The sequence below is a fragment of the Gymnoscopelus braueri genome (assembly GCF_963280865.1).
Source record: "Gymnoscopelus braueri genome assembly, chromosome: 3".
NCBI lineage: Eukaryota > Metazoa > Chordata > Actinopteri > Myctophiformes > Myctophidae > Gymnoscopelus > Gymnoscopelus braueri.
The window spans coordinates 39074244-39096283 of NC_137612.1; the positions used below are offsets into that span (position 1 = coordinate 39074244).

At 39.8% G+C, this 22040-nt stretch overlaps 2 protein-coding genes across 2 annotated transcripts; both read right to left on the minus strand.

Moving 5' to 3' along the window:
* Positions 1–889: 889 nt before the first annotated feature.
* gnb1b (guanine nucleotide binding protein (G protein), beta polypeptide 1b) lies at positions 890–17774 on the minus strand. The gene is made up of 11 exons (XM_080422864.1): positions 17348–17774; positions 12055–12163; positions 11867–11905; positions 10416–10522; positions 10247–10310; positions 6534–6696; positions 5352–5418; positions 5025–5226; positions 4430–4646; positions 3467–3582; positions 890–2841 (listed from the first exon to the last, which is right to left on the minus strand). The coding sequence occupies exons 2-10, from the start codon at positions 12109–12111 to the stop codon at positions 3476–3478; spliced, it is 1023 nt and encodes a 340-aa protein (XP_080278990.1). The 5' UTR covers positions 12112–12163; positions 17348–17774; the 3' UTR covers positions 890–2841; positions 3467–3475.
* Positions 17775–18582: 808 nt separating this feature from the next.
* Positions 18583–21838, minus strand: rbp7b (retinol binding protein 7b, cellular). The gene is made up of 4 exons (XM_080423860.1): positions 21665–21838; positions 21037–21215; positions 20841–20942; positions 18583–19316 (listed from the first exon to the last, which is right to left on the minus strand). The coding sequence occupies exons 1-4, from the start codon at positions 21735–21737 to the stop codon at positions 19263–19265; spliced, it is 408 nt and encodes a 135-aa protein (XP_080279986.1). The 5' UTR covers positions 21738–21838; the 3' UTR covers positions 18583–19262.
* Between the last annotated feature and the right edge of the window lie 202 nt (positions 21839–22040).

Sequence of the window (22040 nt, forward strand, 5' to 3'; positions counted from 1 at the left end):
CAGATTATGTGCTTCGTGAGAGGTTCCCTTTATTTTATCCACATGGGTGCATAGTGCATCTAGATTCTAGAATCATCAGTCTATCTATTGGGATTTAGTGATTGGGAATAAATAGGAGAAAAGGTTTTTACAATACAATGACAGCAGAGGTTGACAACCAGTGTTGTGAAGTGTTTGCAATATCAGTAGATGGCAGTAATGCACGTCATAGAACATGACTCTCATGCCATACTTTATTTGAAGTCAAGTGGAGCAGTTACAAATCACCAATTTGTAATATTGCCATAGTTACCAAGCCACGTCATTGATTTCCAGTGCATACAATGTGTTTTTAATAACCAGAAATTAAAGCAATCACTTGAATTCAATCATTTAAAAATGTCATGGTCTTAAAGAGTATATGTTGTCCATGTTTGTGGTCAACATTGTACTCTTTTGCCACATAAGGTTGTGAGAAGACTTTCAACCTGATGTCACTGTTATGGGCATGTCATCCTATATTATATTAAAATTGGCTAATGGGAGGACTGGCCGGCAGACCACGTCACTATGACTCAGCCATAACCATATAAGGAGTTCCCAATGGAGCTCTGCCCAAATATGGAGTGGACCTCACTGTGTCTTCAACGCATCAGGCCCAAACAAATCAGTCAGCTTCATATATGGGCTCAAAAGGGGGGCATGGGACAAGGACTGACAGATAGAGATCTCCATATCTGGGCTTATCGGTCAGATTGGCAGCAACCTCTAGTAGGCAAAGTAATTCTAATAGCAGATCTACAAGCTCCGAACACGTCACAATGTAACACACTGTAAATCGGCTATTGGCACAGCATGACACATCGTACGATGAAGTATTCTGGTTCAACTCAACAAGTCAACAAGGATAAGACATCTCAAACAGCTTTTTATTACATGTTCAATAACAGTACAATTTAGTACAGTATCTATCTTGCATCCAGCTCACCGTGGAACACCAACAGACTGAAATAAAATACAAAAAGTGAAAAGGTACATAAGGGTGCAGAGCTCTATCATATTAATGGAAAGAGAAAAGGGAATCTGTCTCAACTGAATTGCATTTTCACTTGTGGCCACACACAATTACATCACATTTATTGTACATCATCGCAGAAAAAAGGAAAAAGTGAAAATATATCACAACTTTAACCACTTATACCCCAAAGTTGGCCGACCGGAGTCCCTCAGGGGTCTATACTAGTAAATTTGCCGTTTTCGCTCTACACTAAATATCTTTACTGAAAATAGTCGATTGAGAAGCTCACAAAGCGTCATGTTGCGAGCTTGTCGATCTGCTATTTTCCTGCTTAAGTTTTCCCCAGAATACGGATGCTGGGGTTTAAGTGGTTAACAAAAGTGCTTCTGTATACAGTGAAACGTTCTGTCATTCAGATGCTTTCCGACTTAATTTAAGACCCCAAAAAAATTGTACAAAAAGTGTTTAATATGGACAGTATGTGAAGATGTTTTTGTTCCATTGAGTGTGGACATTTCAAGGAGGAAGAGGACTGGTTAAGAAGGATAGATTTCTCACAATGATTGTTATAATTATTACAAAAAATTGGCATCATTAGAACTGGTAAGCATAATTTACACTAAGTATGCAGTCAATATTAAGTCCTTTCTCCATTCTTGCTCACTCTGGTGCATAGCATTACCAGTATTAGTACATGATGTATGCAGAGTTGAGCCAAAAAAAATTGGCTCCTATCAAGATCAAATTATAGTCAATAGGTTACTCTCCTTTTGAGAAAAACAGATCTAGGATCTTTGCACCATTGAAAGCAAGTCTACAGCATGCACATCTAAATTAACTCATGGCTGACAAAATGAGAATGTCTTAACTTAAAATTTCAGACCATTATTTTCAGACATTGATTTGTACATTTCATTCACAGAGTTGCAACTGCAGTCCCAAGCAAAGAAAGTGTCTGTCTATTTAATCAGGCGAGGTGTTTCACTCAAAGTGGATAATAAACACATTTCCCCCATCCATATAATAAAATCCAGCCATGCCCCAACCATCTCACAAGTCACAACCCAGCCGTATTCTACCCCATCCCTCCCCACCCAAAGTCAAAGGCATGTACAAGAATTAAGGGGTTAACTGGATAAAGGTACTCATAACAACTCCTTTTGTACTGGAATGAGCATTCATCACAACTTATAGCATGTGCTTGGTTAGTTAACATAGTATTAGTTGAGAGGCAAAGCTTCTTCATGTGCAAAAAGCTGTGATGAAACAAAAACAGCTAGTATATAAATACATCATGGACAGTTTCGAAAGCTGCTCGTGTAATCTGATCAAGCTTTTGCTTCTGCATGTTTATTTTCTCTCACCTTTCTTACATGATTAAACTGGATTAGAAAGACAAGCTTTAATTTCAAACATGTCTAAAACAACTGAGGAAATATGACAAAGAAAAAAAAAGAAAGCCATCGAGCCATCGAGAATAACAAACCATCAGAATAGAATTCTTAAAAAAAAAAAAAAAGTTAAATAATTTGTACAATTACACTCCAACATTTGCTTTCAAGACGCATACATTTGCATGGGATGATAGTGTTGTTTTTCTCTTTCAAGGTAACATAAAATGGTCCAAGAAGGAATGCACAAGTTTCTGATTTGATACCACAGGAAATCCTCTTTTTAGCTAGGTGATAAAACAATTGTGCTCTTCTTTGTGTAGGAAAGGCATTGGTTTCCCTTCGTTTATGTGGTGTCCAAGTCAGTTTAAACAGTGTTGAAGAGGATGCTGTGAAATATAACATTCTGAAGTTGTAATGGTCTTCCAGTCAACTTTGGAGTTAAAATAACATCTGAGGAGCCAAGACAGATCAATGTCAGAATTTGACTCACCAGAACGGCACATTTTCTCAAGTGTAATGAATTAGTAAAACAAAAAATGGAAAGAATACTAAGGCTAATCAATGCACAACTGACCAAGATGGGAACTGAAAAATGAATTGTACCTCGTCAGCTATAGCAAATGAATGGGGGGGGGGGGGGGGGTTTGATAGTAAGCCAACAAATAGCTAAACAATTTGCTTGCAAAAACAAACATTTCAATCCATTTGTTTGCTTCAGGCGTCTGATTACTTTATTTTGCAGATCAAGATATTGACTTATTTGGTCTCAAGTGATATTTGTCTATTCTTGGTCGTGTTTAAATTCAAAACCCTGTTTAAAAAAAGATTCTTTATAATACAAGTTTGAATTGATCTTATTCAGTGCATCTCCATTCAGCACCTATACATTCGAATGAACACCAACTTTCTCCTTGATTATACAAACAATTATAAACTGAATAAGACTGCTTCTACTGAAAAGACAATACACCAAAATTCTGATAATCACAAAATTGGAGAAATATAGGAATGACACTCAACACAATGTTGGCTAATGTAAAAGTCTGAATTGCAAAAAAAAAAAGGGGGGGATCACCTTCAGGCTTCAATTCCAGATCTTCAGAAAACTGTCCCAGGATCCTGTTGCAACTGCCATACCATCATCAGTAACCCCCAGGCAGCTAACACGGTTGTCATGGCCAGCCAACACACCTAGGAGAGGACCACAGCAGCCATTTAGTCAACAGTAATTATTCTCAAACTTTTTTATTTCAAAGACCCCCAGTTTTATATGCATTAGGCTATGGACACCATTTCATACCACTTTTATCTCTAGGACCCCGATGTACACTGAAGAAGCCTCATTGCTAATTTAACCCAGAGAGAGTACAAATGGAACCAAAAGGACCTGTAAGGGTCCATTTGGTCAGGTCCCTTTGGTTCAGTGTTTTACAAGCCCGTAACTCCTCAAGGACTCCTGGGGGTCCACGGACCCTACGTTGAGAAACCAGTGGTCTACGCATACTGCTGAATGATCATACATTCACTTTCATTTGACTACTCTGTAGTAATTCGTAGGTAATGTGCAAAATGTTTAAGGAGTAGTTTACCCAAAACTTGTCGCATTCTTAAGTCAATAATTTGATGACAGACGGAAAGATGTTAATGTGTTAATGAGGACTCTGACGGTTATTGGCTAAGAATGCGACAAAAACAAAAAATCTCAATGAATTCAAGGCTTCATGGGGTGTGCAAGGTGATGTTTCATGGGGTGTGTAATTGATATAAAATAAGTATTTTTTTGGGTGAACTACTCCTTTAGCACTACTCTATATACTTTGCTGATCGGGATCAGCAATCCCCAGCAATTCCCAGCATCCCCCGGGATCTGTACTTGATCCCTTTGCCTAATCTGCAAGCTCACAGCACACATCTTGAGAGCTTGCACATCTAACATATTTGCCAAATGTTGAAATGTTTGACTCCCCCCCCCTACCATTATCAATTCAATTTTATTAAAGTTATTATGACATGCTGAATACGGATAACAAGTACTAACCAGCACGGTCAGCCTTTAGTGTGTCCCACACATTACAGTTGAAGTCATCGTAGCCGGCCAGAAGGAGACGACCGCTCTTGGAGAACGCAACAGAGGTGATGCCACAGATGATGTTGTCGTGGGAGTAGATCATCAGTTCCTGATCAGCGCGCAGATCAAAGAGCCTGCAGGTGGCATCATCGGAGCCCGTGGCAAAGGCATTGCCATTGGGGAAGAACTGCAAATGAGAAAATACACTGAAACACCCAAATGTCTATATATGTGTAATCCCCAAACGTGGAAAAACACGGTGCAAATTGTATCGGGAAAGGCATGATCTGACAGGGTAAATGTATAATATTGTCTGTGTCGGGTGGAAACCTTCAACCTTGTATGCCCAAAACTATTACTTTTCAGGATATAATATAATTTAGTCGCAAGCTCTTGTTAATACTTTATTGGTCAAAAATGTATAAACCACAAGAGACTCAACCGCTTTCAGAATTGTTTCAAATGTAGACGATGTACAAACTCACAACTCGTTGCAAAGCTGTAATATGGAGATACTACAAGGTTTCTGCCCGACAGCAACAATATGCTATTGTAAACCACTTACACAGATGGCATTGATATCGGACTCATGACCGGTAAATGTCTGTCTGCACATGCCCTCTCGGACATCCCAGAGCTTCGCAGAGGCGTCACAGGCCCCAGAGACGAATAACCTTGTGTCAGGGGCCAATGACAGGCTCATGACATCACCCGTGTGTCCAGCAAATGTGGTTGTCTGCTGCCCAGTCTCAATGTCCCAAAGAGCACTATGACACACAAATAATCTGAATTAGACAGATCTGCATACCCGTTTGTACCACTTGACTGAATTTATTTGATAAATAAATGTACAAAATGTAAATGAATGTGGGATTGTAATTCTTATATTTACCAAGTGGTATCTCCAGAACTTGTAATAATCTGGTTGTCATCAACAAAGCGACAACAGGACAGGTAACCTGGTATTCAAAGAATGAATGTGGCAGTCATTAAAAAAGATATTTCAATATACATTTGAGAATATTCCCAACTCAACTTTGGAGATAAAGCATGTTTCAAAAACACTATGAAAGATGGAGATCAGGAATTTGCAATCTAGGCCCTTAAACTTGGAATCACCAAGTCTTATGAAATGATTTACAAATGTTTACATTCTATTAAAGCAATTCAAAACAAATTTTAGTCTAGATGTATTTAACTAATAGTTATTGCTACCATTGTGCTATAGGGTTTCCTGCAGGATAAAACTAAGTCTAGGTGCTACTGGAGGGGGATGCACGTACCTGCACACACACGTTAAGGCTGCACAATATGGACAAAATGTCATACCTCAATAGTTATTCCAAATATCTCAACAGTGATACAATATCTCAAAAGCGATACAATATGACTATGGGTTCACACTTATTTTAAGGTTTATGTGTAGCAACAGCTAAAACTAACCATTCCTCAAAGAACAGCATATTACAGGTCAAGTACACTCTTATTTTAAATGTTTAGTCTGACGTTTAATCTCTGTGCTGACCAATTCAGTCTCGGTGGTGCACCTTGACTGAACTGGTCTGGCAGAATTCCTGTGTTACTCACGTGAAATATATTTTAAGAATGTTTCGAATTTAGGCGTGACAAGTGATGGTATTTGTTCAATCAAATTGTCCCTGTATTCAAGGGACTTGTGCTATATTCACACTTTGTGACTTTAACAATATTGGAGTTAATTCAAGGTTCACTTTATTTGTGTCCCATGGGAGAAACTTGTCATAAGAGTAAAAGACTAAAAGCTGCAATATATACCGACATACAGTACATAAAAATAAACTGTATGGTGACACATGTGCAGACACCTAGCAAGTTGAAGTAGTAAGTCATTTATACTCATCGCCTTTCAGGCATACCCCTCAGGCCCATAAGGAAGGACATAATAAATAAATGACAATTATAATGCTATTAGGCTAGTACATGTTTATGAATCCTATACCTAGCATATATAATGTGTGCAAACTATGCTTCCTTATGTGAAAATTAATTAATTATAATGTTAGAGTGGTAAAAATGCAATGATTGGGTTATATACCTGTATGTCCAGCGAGCTCACGGCTTACGCGTACATTCCCCTCTCGAGTTTTCAGATTGTAAATGGAGCAGATATTGTCTAAGCCTCCACAGGCAACATAATTTCCTGAAGGCGCATATGCACAAGTCATGACCCAGGAAGAGCGAAGAGGAATGGCATGGACCTACAAAAGCACACACAAGAAAGATATGTATTTTAATGTTAAACACATGATGCCTTTCACTTTCTCCTCCATATCTTCTTTTGAGCATAAATGTAACCTTTGATTTTTGCAGTGCAAATTAAATTAACCACTTAAACCCTACATACTTCATGTCCTTGGCCCCTCATTTGTTTTCCCCTCTACACCAAATATCTCTGCCGAAAACAGCCTAGATTGGGTTATTTACTTATTTTGATGAAAGTTTGTCTATTTTAGCCAAATATTCGCTGTTTATGACCTGCCCAGAATAGGGATGCTAGGGTTCAAGTGGTTTCAAAGCCTGATTAAACAAACAAAGCACGGGGCAGCTTTCTCTGAGTGACGTAACTGAAGAATGCAACAATTAGCTCTTAGTACAGGATTTTGTTATCAAGGACATTTTCTGATACAAATTCATAATATTCTCATGACATGCGCTGCCCTGACAAGATGGCACAATGTGACAGCTCACTGTGCCATCGTTGTCATTTAATGATAAATAAGTTATGGTTAAAAGTTATGGATAGACAACTTTAACCATTTAAACCCTATACAATTTACTTTGTTGACAAGGGTCCCCCAGGAGTCTCTACTTGGTCCCCTCCTTTTTTCCCTACATACCAAATGTCTTGGTCAAATGGCAGATAATCTACACGGTCACAATGCATGGAGTTGCAACACTTGGTGAGCTTGTAGATCTGCTATTTTCACACTTTAAGACATGCCCAGAATACAGCCACGGATGAACAACTTTAATAATACAAAGTGCACCGCAAAAACACCCAATATATATATATATATATATATATATATATATATATATATATATATATATATATATATATATATATATATATATATATATATATATATATATATATATATATATATATATATATATATATAGGTCGGTCGCGTTTAAACTAAAGCCAATACATTAAGAAAAATGTCCATCAAATTCAGAAACGATGCGATGAGAAAACTAAGATTTACGATATTTTACACTTATGGAATTGGAAAAGATTCGTAGTTGCATACACTCATGAGTTTTTCACCGGTACTTGTGAGTGTTTTTAAGTGTCTAATCCAGATGTCAACAATACACTACTTGAATCGTCGAACACACATGCTACATTAAAAGCATGTTAAAAAAGATGACGACTTTTGCTGTGTGTCACTCCCAGTCTCTCTCTCTCCACTACACTATCCAAAATAAAGGAAGAAAAGCCCAAAAATATACATCTTAAAAAAGATGGCGACGCATTTAGTGTCCAATCTGGTGCACCATCTGCTTCAAATAACTTTACTGACATTGTCAACCAGTAATGTATTTGTCCTACTACTGTCCTACTAACTGTCATCTGCAATAGTGAAGTAGATGTCCAGTACTAGTTATATTGTAATACCATCCAATACATACAGATTGGCTAAAATATAAATTTAAAAATAAATAAATAAATACATTTATATATTATACACACACACATTCAAATAAGACCTGGATTGAAGCTTTAAAAGTCACACAAATGTGTAAAGCTTCTCCGTTTACTGTCCAACACCAATTCAACTGGCCTACACTTTTCTCTGCGTCTTAGTTGGCATGCATTGTGACCCTTCTTGTCATTAGAGGAACGAGCTGATTTGATCACTTTAAAGTACAGATGTAGAGCCTGAATTAAATTAAAAAGGTAAACAGTGAGTATAAGCTGTAAAAAAAATAGACAACCTCCCTGCATCAGCTAGTGAGGACTGAGGAGTAAGAGTCCTTTGCAAACAGCGATTGGAGCACACAGATGCCTTTTCTCATTTACCGATACAAAATAAAGTTATGAAGTACAGTATATGCCGTGTCAGTCTTTGGTTATGTGCAGACCAATTGCGTAAAATCTGCCTTCACGTTAATAGTAAACTACGTGTGGCATAGTCGGATAAAAAAATAAAAAAATTGTTGGTGCTCAGAACCATTGGGCTCATCCTACACAAAACGCATAGAACAAACGAAAGCAAAATGCAAGACATATGTGCTGCAAGATAAGAAACGTAGTACAAAACGTCAAAGTAAATGCAAATTCAGAAATGCCTGTATCACGAAAGCAAATAAATTGAAGAGAAACATGCTACAAATTCAGAAAAACTGAAAAAGTCTCAACGCATGAAAGAAAGCTTCAGAATGTGATGAAATGTGTTGCAAAATCAGAAATGCTACAAATCAAATACACACTGTATATATATTTTTTCTTAACACAACAGCAATGTTCTGGAGGACACCTACAGGTAATTTAATTCATTCAATGTTTTTTTGCTTTTTTTAATCAGGTTCTTTATTCATGTAAAGGGACTTCTCTTCTTGTGTAGATGATAACTAAAACTACTCTGGCTAAAAGCAATTCTGTAAATATCAAGTTCATGCATCAATAATGGTTTGATAAATGTTGGTAAACAAGTTACTTTATGTACCAACAGTAATTTGTGTTAGGCAGGTAATTAAGTAATAACACAGATATATCAATGATATTACAGCTACGGGTGTTTAACACACTTCACTTGTCTTGCAGACAACAGCCATTGTATATACCATGACTTCTCGTTTCTTACTTAAAACCATCTTTTTTAATTTAAATGTTCTGCTTTATTTTGATAGCGACACAGTGAGCTAATAAGACAGGAAATGTAGTAGAAAGGGGGGTGACATGCAGCAAAGGGCCCCAGGCTGGACCTGAACCTGGACCAGCGGGGGGAAGGACACAGCCCCCACTACAACTTTTTTTAGCCAATTCTTCCCTTACCTTCTCTACCAATTTAGTCGATATGCCAAGTGCACACACATTCCTGTGTAATCTTGTCACTGCTGGCCCTAATGGCTCACCTGCCAGTGAGGAGCCCCCACCGGGAGGACATAGTACATCCACCCTACTCCTCACCATTCAACATCACCCTGCGGACCGGCGCTGCCCAAGCCTGTTGGAGCCTGTGGTGCAGCAAGAAATGTTTCCCTCCCAATCCACGAACACGGCTGATTAGGCTCATATGGACCAAGCTGCCTGCACCAGAGGATTCAAACCTCTGAACAGGAACTTGACACTTGCACCACCCAAGCGCCCTACTTTAAACTTTTACATGAATATGTCCCTTACGTGTCCTCAAGAAAACGTTTGTGTTCACTTGCACCACCCAAGCGCCCTACTTTAAACTTTTACATGAATATGTCCCTTACGTGTCCTCCAGAAAACGTTTGTGTTCACTTTTGCAGCATTTCTAGAGTTATATACTTATTTCCTTTGACTGTTTTGTAGCACATTTCAAATTTGCAAGTAAGTTTCTTCTCTTGTAGCAAATAGCCATTGTTGCATTTGTTTTACGTTTTTTTGTGTGTTTGACATTGGCTTCTATATTTGGAGCTCATTTCTCATGATGTAATTGCTTTCCTTTTTGAAGTGCAATCGACCATCTTTCTATTAACAGCAAGTATGATTATAGTTTGAGATAATACTTCAAACATGAATGGAACCCGATTCTATTTATAAAACTGTACCTTGTTTGTGGTATAGCTGTCCCAAATAATGAGTTTGCCATCTTGGGAGGCACTGACCAAGAGCCTAGACACATGAGAGAAAAAATAAACAAGTAAATAAATAACTGAGTCACAGGTCTCATAGAAATATGTACAGACAGACAGACAGATAGGTGAGCATATCCTTTACCTCGAATCTGTTCCCCAGTGCATGGCATAGATTTTAGCCAGATGTCCCCTCAGTGTTCGTCTTGTACGCATCTGAATTCGGCCAACAGGGTCAATGTTGGCTGTGATCTAGGAAGAAAAATGCAAAAAGTTGTTTAGTATGAGACTAGATGTTTTTTTTTCAATGGATACAGTGATGTTGCTAGGTTTTCAATGTAATGGGTCCCGGGACCCACAGGTGGTCATTCAAATGGGTCCCAGAAACATTTTATGGGTCCCCAATTACACGTCTCCCCCCCCCCCCCCTTCTATCGTTTTCTTTGATCTCCAATCTCCATATCTTCTATGTGTGTGTGACTGTGTACATTATATCCTAATGCAGTGGATCTCAATCTTTTCAGGCAGCGACCCCCCAAAATAATCATATTTGAACTGGGGACCCCCCACCCTGAGAAGCGCTTGGAATTAGGAGTTGAGGCATTTAATTTAGTTTAACTCAGTTCCACAGATACATAGTCAATATAGCAGATCTACAAGGTCTTTTTTTTTTTTAATCTACAAGCTCACAACGCCTTGCTTGTAGATCGCCTCTTTCTTATATTATTTCACAATTTTGACCGTATTTATAGTATAGTTTGTTGATTAGTTTGGATGCAGTAATAGTCTTTTTTCTTTTCTTTCTTGAGGTATTAAAATATCTTAAAAGTCCTTAAATTGTGACTTCACTGTCATCTGGGGACCCCCCCCCCCCCCCCAAATCATGTGGGGAGCCCCCTGGGGGTCCTGACCCACAGGTTGAGAACCACTGTCCTAATGTACATTCTATTTTGCTACTTGTTGTAGTCACAAACTCAGAATACAGGGTACAAACTACAATATAAAGTTCATAATAATAATATGAAAAAGATAATGTACACTTCATAGGAGCAGAGATAGATAGGAACTAAAGAACAACAACACTTTGTGGAAGAGAATGTAAACGGAGCAGAGATATTTGTTTAAGAAAAGTAGATGTTTGCGGCAGTATTTATTGCTCTGGTGTTTTCTTCTTAAAAAGTGGGATTCCCTTCAAATGATTTATGCTTGTGTCGCACCGAAAATAACGATCTGAAAACGACGTGTCGCGCGTCGGTGTTTCGGCTCGCGGGTCGGTTTGGTGCGCGGCTCGCGGCTCACTTTGCTGCTCGCGGTTTGGTGTGCGCTCGCGGGTCGCTTTGGTGCGCGGCTCGCTTTGCTGCGCGGATCGCGGCTCGGTTTGGTGCACGGCTCGCGGTTCGGTTTGGTGCGCGGCTTGCGGCTCGGTGTGGTGCACGGCTGCGTGGCTAGCGGCTCGCTTTGGTTTGGTTGTATGCGTCCCGTGGACGCTGTGATGGTTGGTTTAATGAGTCCTTTATTAAAAATGTGCGTCAGAGACGCAGGACGCAGGGCTAGCAGCATCTCTGGGATAACTAAAATAGTTAATAAAGATGTTACCTGTGATAGTGTGGCATCTGCACATGCTTTCCTGGCATCCTGAAAAAATAAACAAATGCATCTTTTAAATTTAAATTATTTCAATTTCTGATGTTTATCAATTTGAAGAGCATGTTTTTAGTGTACAGCATTCTTCCTTATAGATTATTGATGGTAAATGGTGAGGTAAACAACAGTTAATTACTCACTCTGATCTGATTTTTGAGCTGCTCCGCCTCTTGGCGCAACTGGTCCAGTTCACTCATTTTCCTCAGCTTTTAGAATTACGTTACTCCAGCTGCCGGGACACTTGTTGATCTGAAAGACAAAGACAGATAATTGACACCATCTACTTCCCATACTTGGCTCTTCCAGACATCTCTGTAGGTATTAGGGGTGCAACAGTTAATCAATCTAATCGGTTATAAAATAATACATATCAATAGAATAATCCATTTACAAAAAATACCGAAAATAGCAGATCAACAAGCTCGCTTGTAGATCGGCTATTTTCCGCTATTTATCCCCGACAATGTTGTACGACATAGGTTAAAATAGGGCTTGTCATTAATCAGACTAATCGATTTAGTCGATTATTAAAAGAATTACAAGTTAGATAAGCTGACAAATCATGCCCATGTTACTAGAACGGCGTATTTCTTTCCTGAACGCAGAGTATGTTTCGAGTTGCTTTCAATGGGAGCACCGTGCATTTATGCTATGCTGTAAACACCTGCAGTGTGACAAGGCACTGAGCATCTATTCTGCGTTGTGTGTTTACATTGAAGAGCGTTTTTATCTAGTCGCGAAGGCAGAGTTGAAATATTCTCTAACTCTAGGCGTTTGGATTTTTATAAGAGCGCCTTGCATTTTATGCTGGAATTCTTTTTTTAAACCCCAGGACTCCTTTTTTCCCCCATACACCAAATCTCTTAAAATAGCAATTCCAAGGCTCACAACGTAGCTGAACACATTGTTGTGAGCTTGTAGATTATTATTTGTATTTTTTCTTAACCAATTTTGACGAATGTTCACATGAGCAGAATAGGGATGCTAGTGTTCACATCTCTGTTGAGGGATCTAAAGGATATTGGCATGATCCCTGCAACACCAATATGTCTATTTTAGAACTTCGGTCAGGGTTAGCCCTGAGTGTTTTGAATACAGAGTCCTTCCAGCACCAGCAACACCACAAAATGGCCAAGCTTTTGCTTGGACCCATCTAGTGAATGCGTGTCTTTTAAAAAGATTAGGACAGTGTATTGGCAAGAATCTGGCTATATGATAGGCATCACAAATCACGATTCAATACCATGCAACTCATTGTGAGCTTGTAATGAGCCGTTTTTTTTTTTTTTTTTAAGATTACAAACACACAAATGATATTGTCACAATATCGATCGTGGTATTTGGTCAAAAAGAATATTGTGATATTTGATTGTGTCCATATCCCCCATCTCTAGTGTGAGGTACTACAGTACCTCACACTAGAGATGGGGGATATTGACTAGCTGAAAGGGGAAAAATGCACTCTATCAGACTTTCCCACAGCACTGGGGTAAAATGCTGTTATGCCTACTTTGACCGGGTCATCGGTCAGTAGGAGACTCTTTTGAGTCCGCCGGTCATCAAATTATTGGCTTAGGAATGAGACAAAAACTAAATAATCTCCATGAATTCAAGGCTTCATGGGTGTGTAATTGATAGAAACGTAATTTTTTGGGTGAACTATGCTTTTAACCCTGGTGTATTGTAAAATGTGCCTTCACTTGCTTTAGCATTAACCTATGCTTTAATATCTTACTACATGCAAAACAAACAAAAGACCACCTTTGATTTAATTTACACTGGTGTACTTCAGTATATTAGCAAGATGATGCAACGTGTAATTAAATTCATTCTTTTGGGCCAGGGCCGCTGGACTAGCGGTCCGGGCACTTAGGCTCTAATGCAGCCTGATAGCACACCGCGGGTTCGAGTCCAGTTCACTACGACCTTTACTGCGTGTCACTCCCCGTCTCCCTCGCCCCGTTTCCTGTCTGTCTCCACACAAATTCTATTGATAAAGGCATAAAAGCCTCCAAATATATATTTTAAAATTTAATATTTTTTACAGCTGCAATCTACGAGTATTAAAAATGGAAATTGTGCGTCTAAATTAGAAGAGAGACTCCTGCAACCACTTAAACCCTATATACTTCGTTGAATGGAGACCCCCAGGGGTCCATATACTAGGCCCTGTCCTTTTTTCCTTCTACACCAAATATCTTCGCCAAAAAAAAGAGAAACATAGATCGGCTATTTTCAGCTAATGTTCGCCCCCAGAATAGGGACGCTAGGGTTCATGTGGTTAAATAGGCCAACTGCTTGAGTGGTTACAAAAACTAGGATGAAACCATTCATGTTATCCTGGGTAACATTTTACTTTATTACATAAATAATATACAATATACAGCAGCATATACCTTAGTGCTCCTCTTGTTTTTTTGTTTACAAGATGATACCTTAAATGTTATCCTGGATAACATTACTGACGCAATCAGTGCATCAAATTATTTTAGAACTTCGGTCAGGATTAGCCCTGAAACAACCCCTAGTAGTATCAAGCATATTTGGGAAGCCTAAATACTTTAAATAACTTGGCATAAAGCTTTCCCTTTTCAGAAACATTGTTTGCTTGTGAAGGTCTGTGGATTCTTACAGTTTGGAGTTCCTCCATCTCATCACTTCTCCTTTCCAAGCGCCTGATCAGGGTCAGCTGACTGCACGATAAACTGCGTTGTGGCAAATAGCCTAAAGTTGTGGCTTACTGACTGACTGTTCTCAGGTCTCTTGAGGGCAGTTCCTGCCTGCTGCCCCCTGAAGCTGAAAGACAGTTCCTACATTTCCAGCTGAGAAGCATCAATTGTATGTCTGTGCAGTAAGCACTTAGGCCTTCAAGTAGAAACACAAATGTATTTTCTCAGATGACAGCTTAGCCTGTGTTGCTGCATGATCATAGTAATTGTTACGTGTGCCAACCCTGCCCTTACTCAACATCTGTATAAAGAGATGACAACGTGATTATGAAACAAACCTGCAGTAAGCCTAATATAATTTTGTATTGTGGATCAAAACATTTTCTAATCATGTTGGAGTCTAGTTTTAAAAATTGCCCTGATAATGCTATGTCCACCGGGTCTAAAGCTGGATCAGAGAAAGGATCATAACCAGCACTATCACTGAGCAAGTCCATAATCCTAAAAGCTAAAACCCTTTCAGTTAAGTCTCTAATCCTATCCATGTCCACATGAAAAACAGCTGGCGAAGCCTGAGCAGAAGTCGGAAATATGCTATTCCACTCATAAAATAATAGGATGAGATTAAGCTTAATTCTGTTACATATAACATGCTTAAAGCAAGTGCCTGGATTTTCTCTCTGCTCTCACTTTCTGTCAGACTCAAAATTTGAAAGCAACAGTGCCATCACCATCCAAATTGCAGAATAGATTGCATTTGCATTTTGCAGATAATCAATACACATTCATGAGCATCATCAGATAAACGCATATGTACCCAGTGTAGTCATGTTGACACCAACATGAGAAATCAATCTACTATAAAAATGCAATAATAACTACAAGATATAATAACTATTCTGCTGTTCAGTTCCCACGAGTTTGCTTAACACTGTGGGTCCGATATGCTGACAGTAACATTGGCTTGCATGTTGTACCATGATTTGCCTACAGTAGTGGGACTGTTTGCATCATGTTTGAATATCTGTTGTGGGAAAAACTGTAGCAGCAGTACGTCCGTTTGCTACCCTAAATAGATTGCAAGGTTGAGCACCTTTCTCCCCCTCTACAATCACACTACTCATCATATCCCACCTGAATTGTTACATTACCGCAACTAGATAATACAGGGCAATAACATTGTAGTTTAGTTTGATGCTATCTGGGATATATCATTTTCGAAATTGTCTGAAAGCCGTGCAATGTAATACTAATCTGCCTTGCACTGATGGAAATCCGAGAAGATGCAGCTAACGCCATCTTGTACACCGCTGCCCGGTAGTTAGCCTGCTAGCAAGCTGGTCGCTATGTGTAGGCCTGTAGGCAGGGCAGAACAACTCACAAGACATTTCAGCACTTTAAATAGAGCCATTTCCTCTTATAACCCAGACAAATCCCTTCATTGTCGACATTAACTCACAACCGAACGTCAGTGTGAGCCGCTTGTTACATATCGCTTGCTAACGTTACATTTCCAGAAAGACTGTCTGTCTGCTGTTCTTCCGCAATTAGGCGACTGCTAGGTAGGTAGCTAACACAACGTTCAAGTGAACGCGCTCGGTAAGGTGGGTTTAACTAGAACTACTCCGGGGATGTTTGCCTGCCTAGTGGAAATCCAATTACTTCGATACGTGCAATCTCGTTTACAGTCAACCGTGCCTTTTTAATTTGATTACAATGTACATGTACAGTTAGCTGGCTCTCTCTGTGATCTAGAAGAGGAGAGAGGAGGAGGTCCCAATCCTCCCTCCTGCCTGGAGAAACTGCAAGGTCGGGTGGTGGCCAGCTTGACTTGCAGTCAGATTGCAATAAGGAATGTAAAGGATTTGAGTACATATCGTTTGGTGGTAGCTCACTCCCCCCCCCCCAAAAGACAGTTTACTGGCATAACCTTCCATTTCCACTGGAACACCCAGGTTGACTGCAAGTGGCGTTGTATTGGTGGCACAAGACAGAATGGCTTGCAACAGCATTTCCTTCGTGCTGTATTACAATAGTTCATACCGATCTACACCTATATTTATTTATTTTGTATTCCTGATACGGCTGTTAAGAATGAAGTGTCTTACTGTTAAAGTAACGTTTGCACCAACGTTTACATTTCCTATATCGGACGTTTATTGCTCCAGTCAGTCAGGCAACGGAGAGGGGCTGTGTCATCAACTGGCAGCCAGCCTATCTTACAATATTAAATCAACATTTTCCATTTAGATACAGCAGGTCATCAACGTAAGCCTGTGAGCCTTTATGAAATCACTAATACCGCTCTCCATTAGCAGCTCACGTAATGCAATACCAGTTGGTGGGAAATCTTATTAGCCATATAGCATTAGCTGGTTCAAGCTGATTTAGGCCAAACAGCCCCTCATCGTTGACATCAAGCGGCATTCAGCTAGCACCCATTCACTGACATTCATTAAATAGGGCAAGGAAGCAGCATTTAGATGTAAGCGTTGTTTATCGAGAACAAATCACAACGGCATGCCGTTTAGTTTTTTTCCCTAACAACCACAGATTGCTTTCATATTTGCCCGCACCGATTTACCAGGTATCACCCCCCCCCCCTTAAACTACAAGTCGCTAACAAGCTAGCTGCCGACAGATACCCCACCCCCGGGCACTGCTATTCTCACACAATATCCCTCAGCCAGCTCTATTCTCACCGCAGAAAGAAAAGAAAGAAAGTCAAACGGTCGTCGTGGGTGTTTCCTTCTCTTTAACTTACCTGTTTCAATGTTGCGTTTGGCTTGGTGTCTTTTGCATTGACTGGAAATGGAAACGGCGTATCCCTCCAATGCACGCATCAACGAACGGCGAGCAGCTAGCTGTGGAACTAGCTAGCCAGCTAGTTGAGTGTGTGTGTGTGTGTGTGTGCGGAGCTACGGTTGGAGAGCTTTGACAACCTCAGTCAGCCAACCGGAGAGGCAAGGCAGGGGGGGGAATCACACCCACAACGGCTTCTTCTATGGGGCTCGGCGACACGGTGACAAGTGTCGACGCTTGTGGAAGAAGCAGCCGAAAGGGAGACACAGCAATACGTTTCCGAATTCAACGAGGGAGCCTAATGTTTCCTTTTAGCCAGACTGTTAACCCGTGTCCTTGCTCTGGGAACGCTCTCATCCGGCCATCGAACGAACGAACGAACGGAACGACGAGATGGGCGCGGTAACCCTCCCTGCAATCAGCTGTGGGAAACCCCACGCTGCCTGCAGCAGCAGCGGTTAGGTGGGAAGAGGAGCATGTCAAAACATAGTTTGGGGGAGATAGGATGCACACTGGCATCTTCATCATTCAAATGATGAAGATGCCAGTGTGCATCCTATCTCCCAAACTATGTTTTAGGACATCTGTTTTGCTTTTCCTATTTGGAGATTCAATAATTTTTTATATGGGATCAGAACCAAAGAGAACATGCTGTTCGTTTGCAAGCAAGCATAATAATCATAGACTTACTGTATATAGGCTGAGTTAGGCCCAATATGTTAAGCATTCATGTGTGTGTATTATACAGATCTCCTTCATTTTACACATTTCTAACTATTGCAGTAGGCTAATGCCAGACATGTCAATCAGTGTCAGTGTTTCAGTATGTCAGTATTACAAATCTAATTAAAAATCCCACTTCCACTAGAAAACCCCCAGTGCCTGTCTTTAAATATGTGTCAGTAGGTTTCTGAGCCATTTCTTAATATCTGCTTTGAGAATTCAGGAAAGCCGGAAGAATCACAATTGACATGATGACCCAGAATAAGTAGGTACTCGGGGACCTCAGGCTTGGAGTACTTAGTGTTAGGCCTAGGCCCTAGAGTCATTCATAAGTCTCCACTATAGAGCAACACCCTGAGACATGTTACAGCTTTCCTGGGACAAACAACCTTTAAGGAAGCTCCACTAGTAATTGTTTAATTGTTTATGTAATTTATTTGTACTTGCACATAACACAGTCCTAAACTATTAACAGGTAGACACTGGAGAGCAACCAGGGATCAGCTTCAGCTCAAGCCTGCATGCCTTTGATATGAAAAAAAAAAACCCACATAGGAAATCCATACATGCAAGTACAGATCGTACATGTCTCTCTCTTAGAGCAGTGGTTCTCAAAGTGAGGTCCAGGGACCCCCAGGGGTCCTTGCTAAGGTTCCCGGGGGTCCCCAGCTAAATGATTGCTAGTTAGGAACCAAATGGACCCTTTGAGGTCTGTAACACAGAGAGTGTACAAATGGAATAAATGGAACCATTTGGTTCCATTGGTACACTCAGAGTTATGATACATTACAAAAATTAAAAAGTTTGAGAACCACTGACCTAGAGGACAATTCATTACCAGTGTTTCTCCAATAATGATTAATTGCCAGATAATGCTGAGCTGAAGACACAGTCCACTGGAGTTGCTGTTGTGATGTGGCATGAGTTAGTAAACATTACATTACATTTTCTATTTCAAAGGCACCCAGTTGAATTAACTCAATACAACACTCTGAGGTTGGAGACTGGACCCTAGAGGGAGCCACAGACCTTGGTGGCCTGGAGTACACAAGTTGTGCATGCATAACATCCATTTGTATCCATATTTAGAGCAGAATGGACACAGTATGAAAGTCCTTTCCTCCAAGTCAGATGTGTTCCCCAGAAAGTGGAAATTAGGCTCTCCTTTTAAAAACCTGTTTGCAGACTTGATCTTCACAAGTGATCTCCTGAAACAAGAAAAAAAGTTATGAATGCATTCAGTCTATCAAATAGTTTGTATCATAGAAATAGGCAGCTATAAATACTCATATAGCCTACATATACAATCATAGGCAATCACAATAGGGGACACTGGTGAGAATCACAATCTTTATTGTCACATCACAGGTTTATTGAGGTAAAAAAGTGGATGGAATTCGTTTTTGTTATTTCCATTAAAAAATAAAGGGAAAAAGAAGGGGGGGGGGCAAGGTAGAAGAGAGATTAATCAAAGAAACGAAAAAAAACGACATATTTACACATAGTACCTGAGGTAAGATATAATGGTGCGTGAGCATAACAGCAGATGCTGTGCGTGATATGCTATGACGTTAGTTAAGGACGTTTGTTAAGGGCAGACAAGTCTACCCAAAGTTCAAACCCACTAAAAAGAATAACCTATTACGACATACAGTATATTGCAGTGTCCTGGGCTGTCATGTGGCTGAGGAGAGACTTACCAGCATGCCTTGGGGGCACACCTATATTCATTATTGTTCTATTGTTGTGTCTATCATGTTATTGTTTGCCTGGGAAATGCATTGGGGGAGTTATGAATCTGTTGTGATTATTGAGTTTTTGTTCAAATAATCATTTATTTTATGTGTATGTTTTGGGGTTAATCCATAACCCCAGGGGTAATTGTGGGTTCCTGGCTTCAGCCCAACACCACCGTCTCCACTGAGCAAGGGTTATGGCAATTCTGGGTCCCCCTGACACGTTCGAGCAGCTAATGGAGAAGGTTTTTACCAGGCTCCCTTCAGATTCCGAGGGGGCCCATGCCAGCCTGCGGTAATGTGGCCATTTGCCATGCATGCCCCCTCATTGAGTTCAGCTAGTTTGGTAATTTGTTTACTGATCGCCACAATTAAAGAGTGTTCCTATTGTGAAGGGTTGCCAATCCATGCTTCATCGAACCCACAGTTTATTACAATATTGTAAAGCTATTGTAATAGCTATGGCGTGATGGCATCAGTGATGTGTCAGGTCTACGATACCACTCTGCCCCCACCCCTGACAGGATCAGTGTTCCGGTACCTTGACTTTTACCAATTAAACACTGTATGGTCACACCCAGTTAACACCCATAAAACTCCTTTCGACGAAAGAATCCAGTCAGACTACATTGGTATAAGTCTCAGGAATGCATTACCCACACACAGTAACATTTCTGCAGATGCTTTGGAGTATAGGTTTAACTACAGTACACGGTAGTATGAGTGACCTTTGTCACTCTGAAGGTTATAAGATTGAAACTTAATTAAGGAAATAAAATTTGGTGGAGGAAGCAGTGTGCTTCCTCCATGTGTGATACCACCAGTGTGATACCATGATCTCATACCATACGTGCACTATGACATTACAAAGTCTTACTTCTTCTTCTTCTTCTTTTTTACTTAGCCTTGCTCACATGGATTGGTCTCTTATGAGGCATTAAAATGAGTTATGCATTCTTGAAAATTCTTGATTTGTATTGAGGAATAAAGTCATACCAGATGAAGCTCATCTCCCTGTATCCAGTGGATCCACCCTCTGTTCTTCCTTTCTCCTTTCTGAACACACACCAGCTTGTCATTGTCCCAGTTAACCACTGTCTGATATAAAAATGAAATGATCGATAAGTCATATTTTTTTATTCTATGGTATTAGTCTATATGTAGTGTGATAGCCTATTGAAAACGTTTCTACCTGGCATGACCTGTTGTCGAGTCCTTTGGTAATCTCTTCATACTCTTTTCCAATTGTAAATGAATTCAAAAGGTTTCTAAAAGAGCTCAGCGTTTTAATGGTGAAAGAATCTCCATCTTGGCTAATCACTTTCTGGGGCTTCATCATTTTGGCAACCTTACGTGTTGCAAAATCAATGCCTGTGTGTGGAAAAGAGAAGTACATGTCATACTCTCACTATTTTCTTGCACATAATGTAACATACTTTATATATACATACAATACTTCACACTTATAGAACATTTTAACTGAATATCCTATTTATTTTAAATTGGTTTAATCTGACAGCAAGCAACAGGTCATAAGTGGAACAGACATTTCATATTTTTTCACACCATTGCTAAAATGTTGAGATTTCACAAAATAATAAATAAATATTAGTTATTGTGTTTTGGTAGAAAAACTAAACAAAACATACAGGCTTAATTGATTGGTGATCATAGGCCCACTCCAGCCTATAATTAATAATTAACTTGTTTTCTGCTGCAAATAGAAAATAAAGATACATGTGTGTCTTTAAATTATTTTAAAAAAAGTTTTTATATTTAGGTTGTGATGGATCATCTGTAACAAACACCAAGACACTTACCAATAGCGATCATATATCCCTCGCAATTATCATTGCTGACCATGTCCCATGTTCCGCTGTAGTTGATAGCCATGTTGGGTTAATTGACTCTTACAAACTATATTCGATCTTGACTTGCTTTCTGCTTGCTCGGCTGTTAAGACCAAAAAATGAATGAGTGAAGAGATTTTATATGTCTGCACTGACATTTGCCACAGTGTGTTAATATAGAGCAGGGGTGATGCTGTTGTTGCAGCACTGGGGGGCGGGTGGGACAGAGGGGGGAGGGGGGGGAACATTTTTACACAATGTGAGGAAATAAAACCACTAGATCGGGAAGTATTCACAACATGTTATTACGATTAAACATTTGTTGTTGAGGACCCCTGCCCTATAT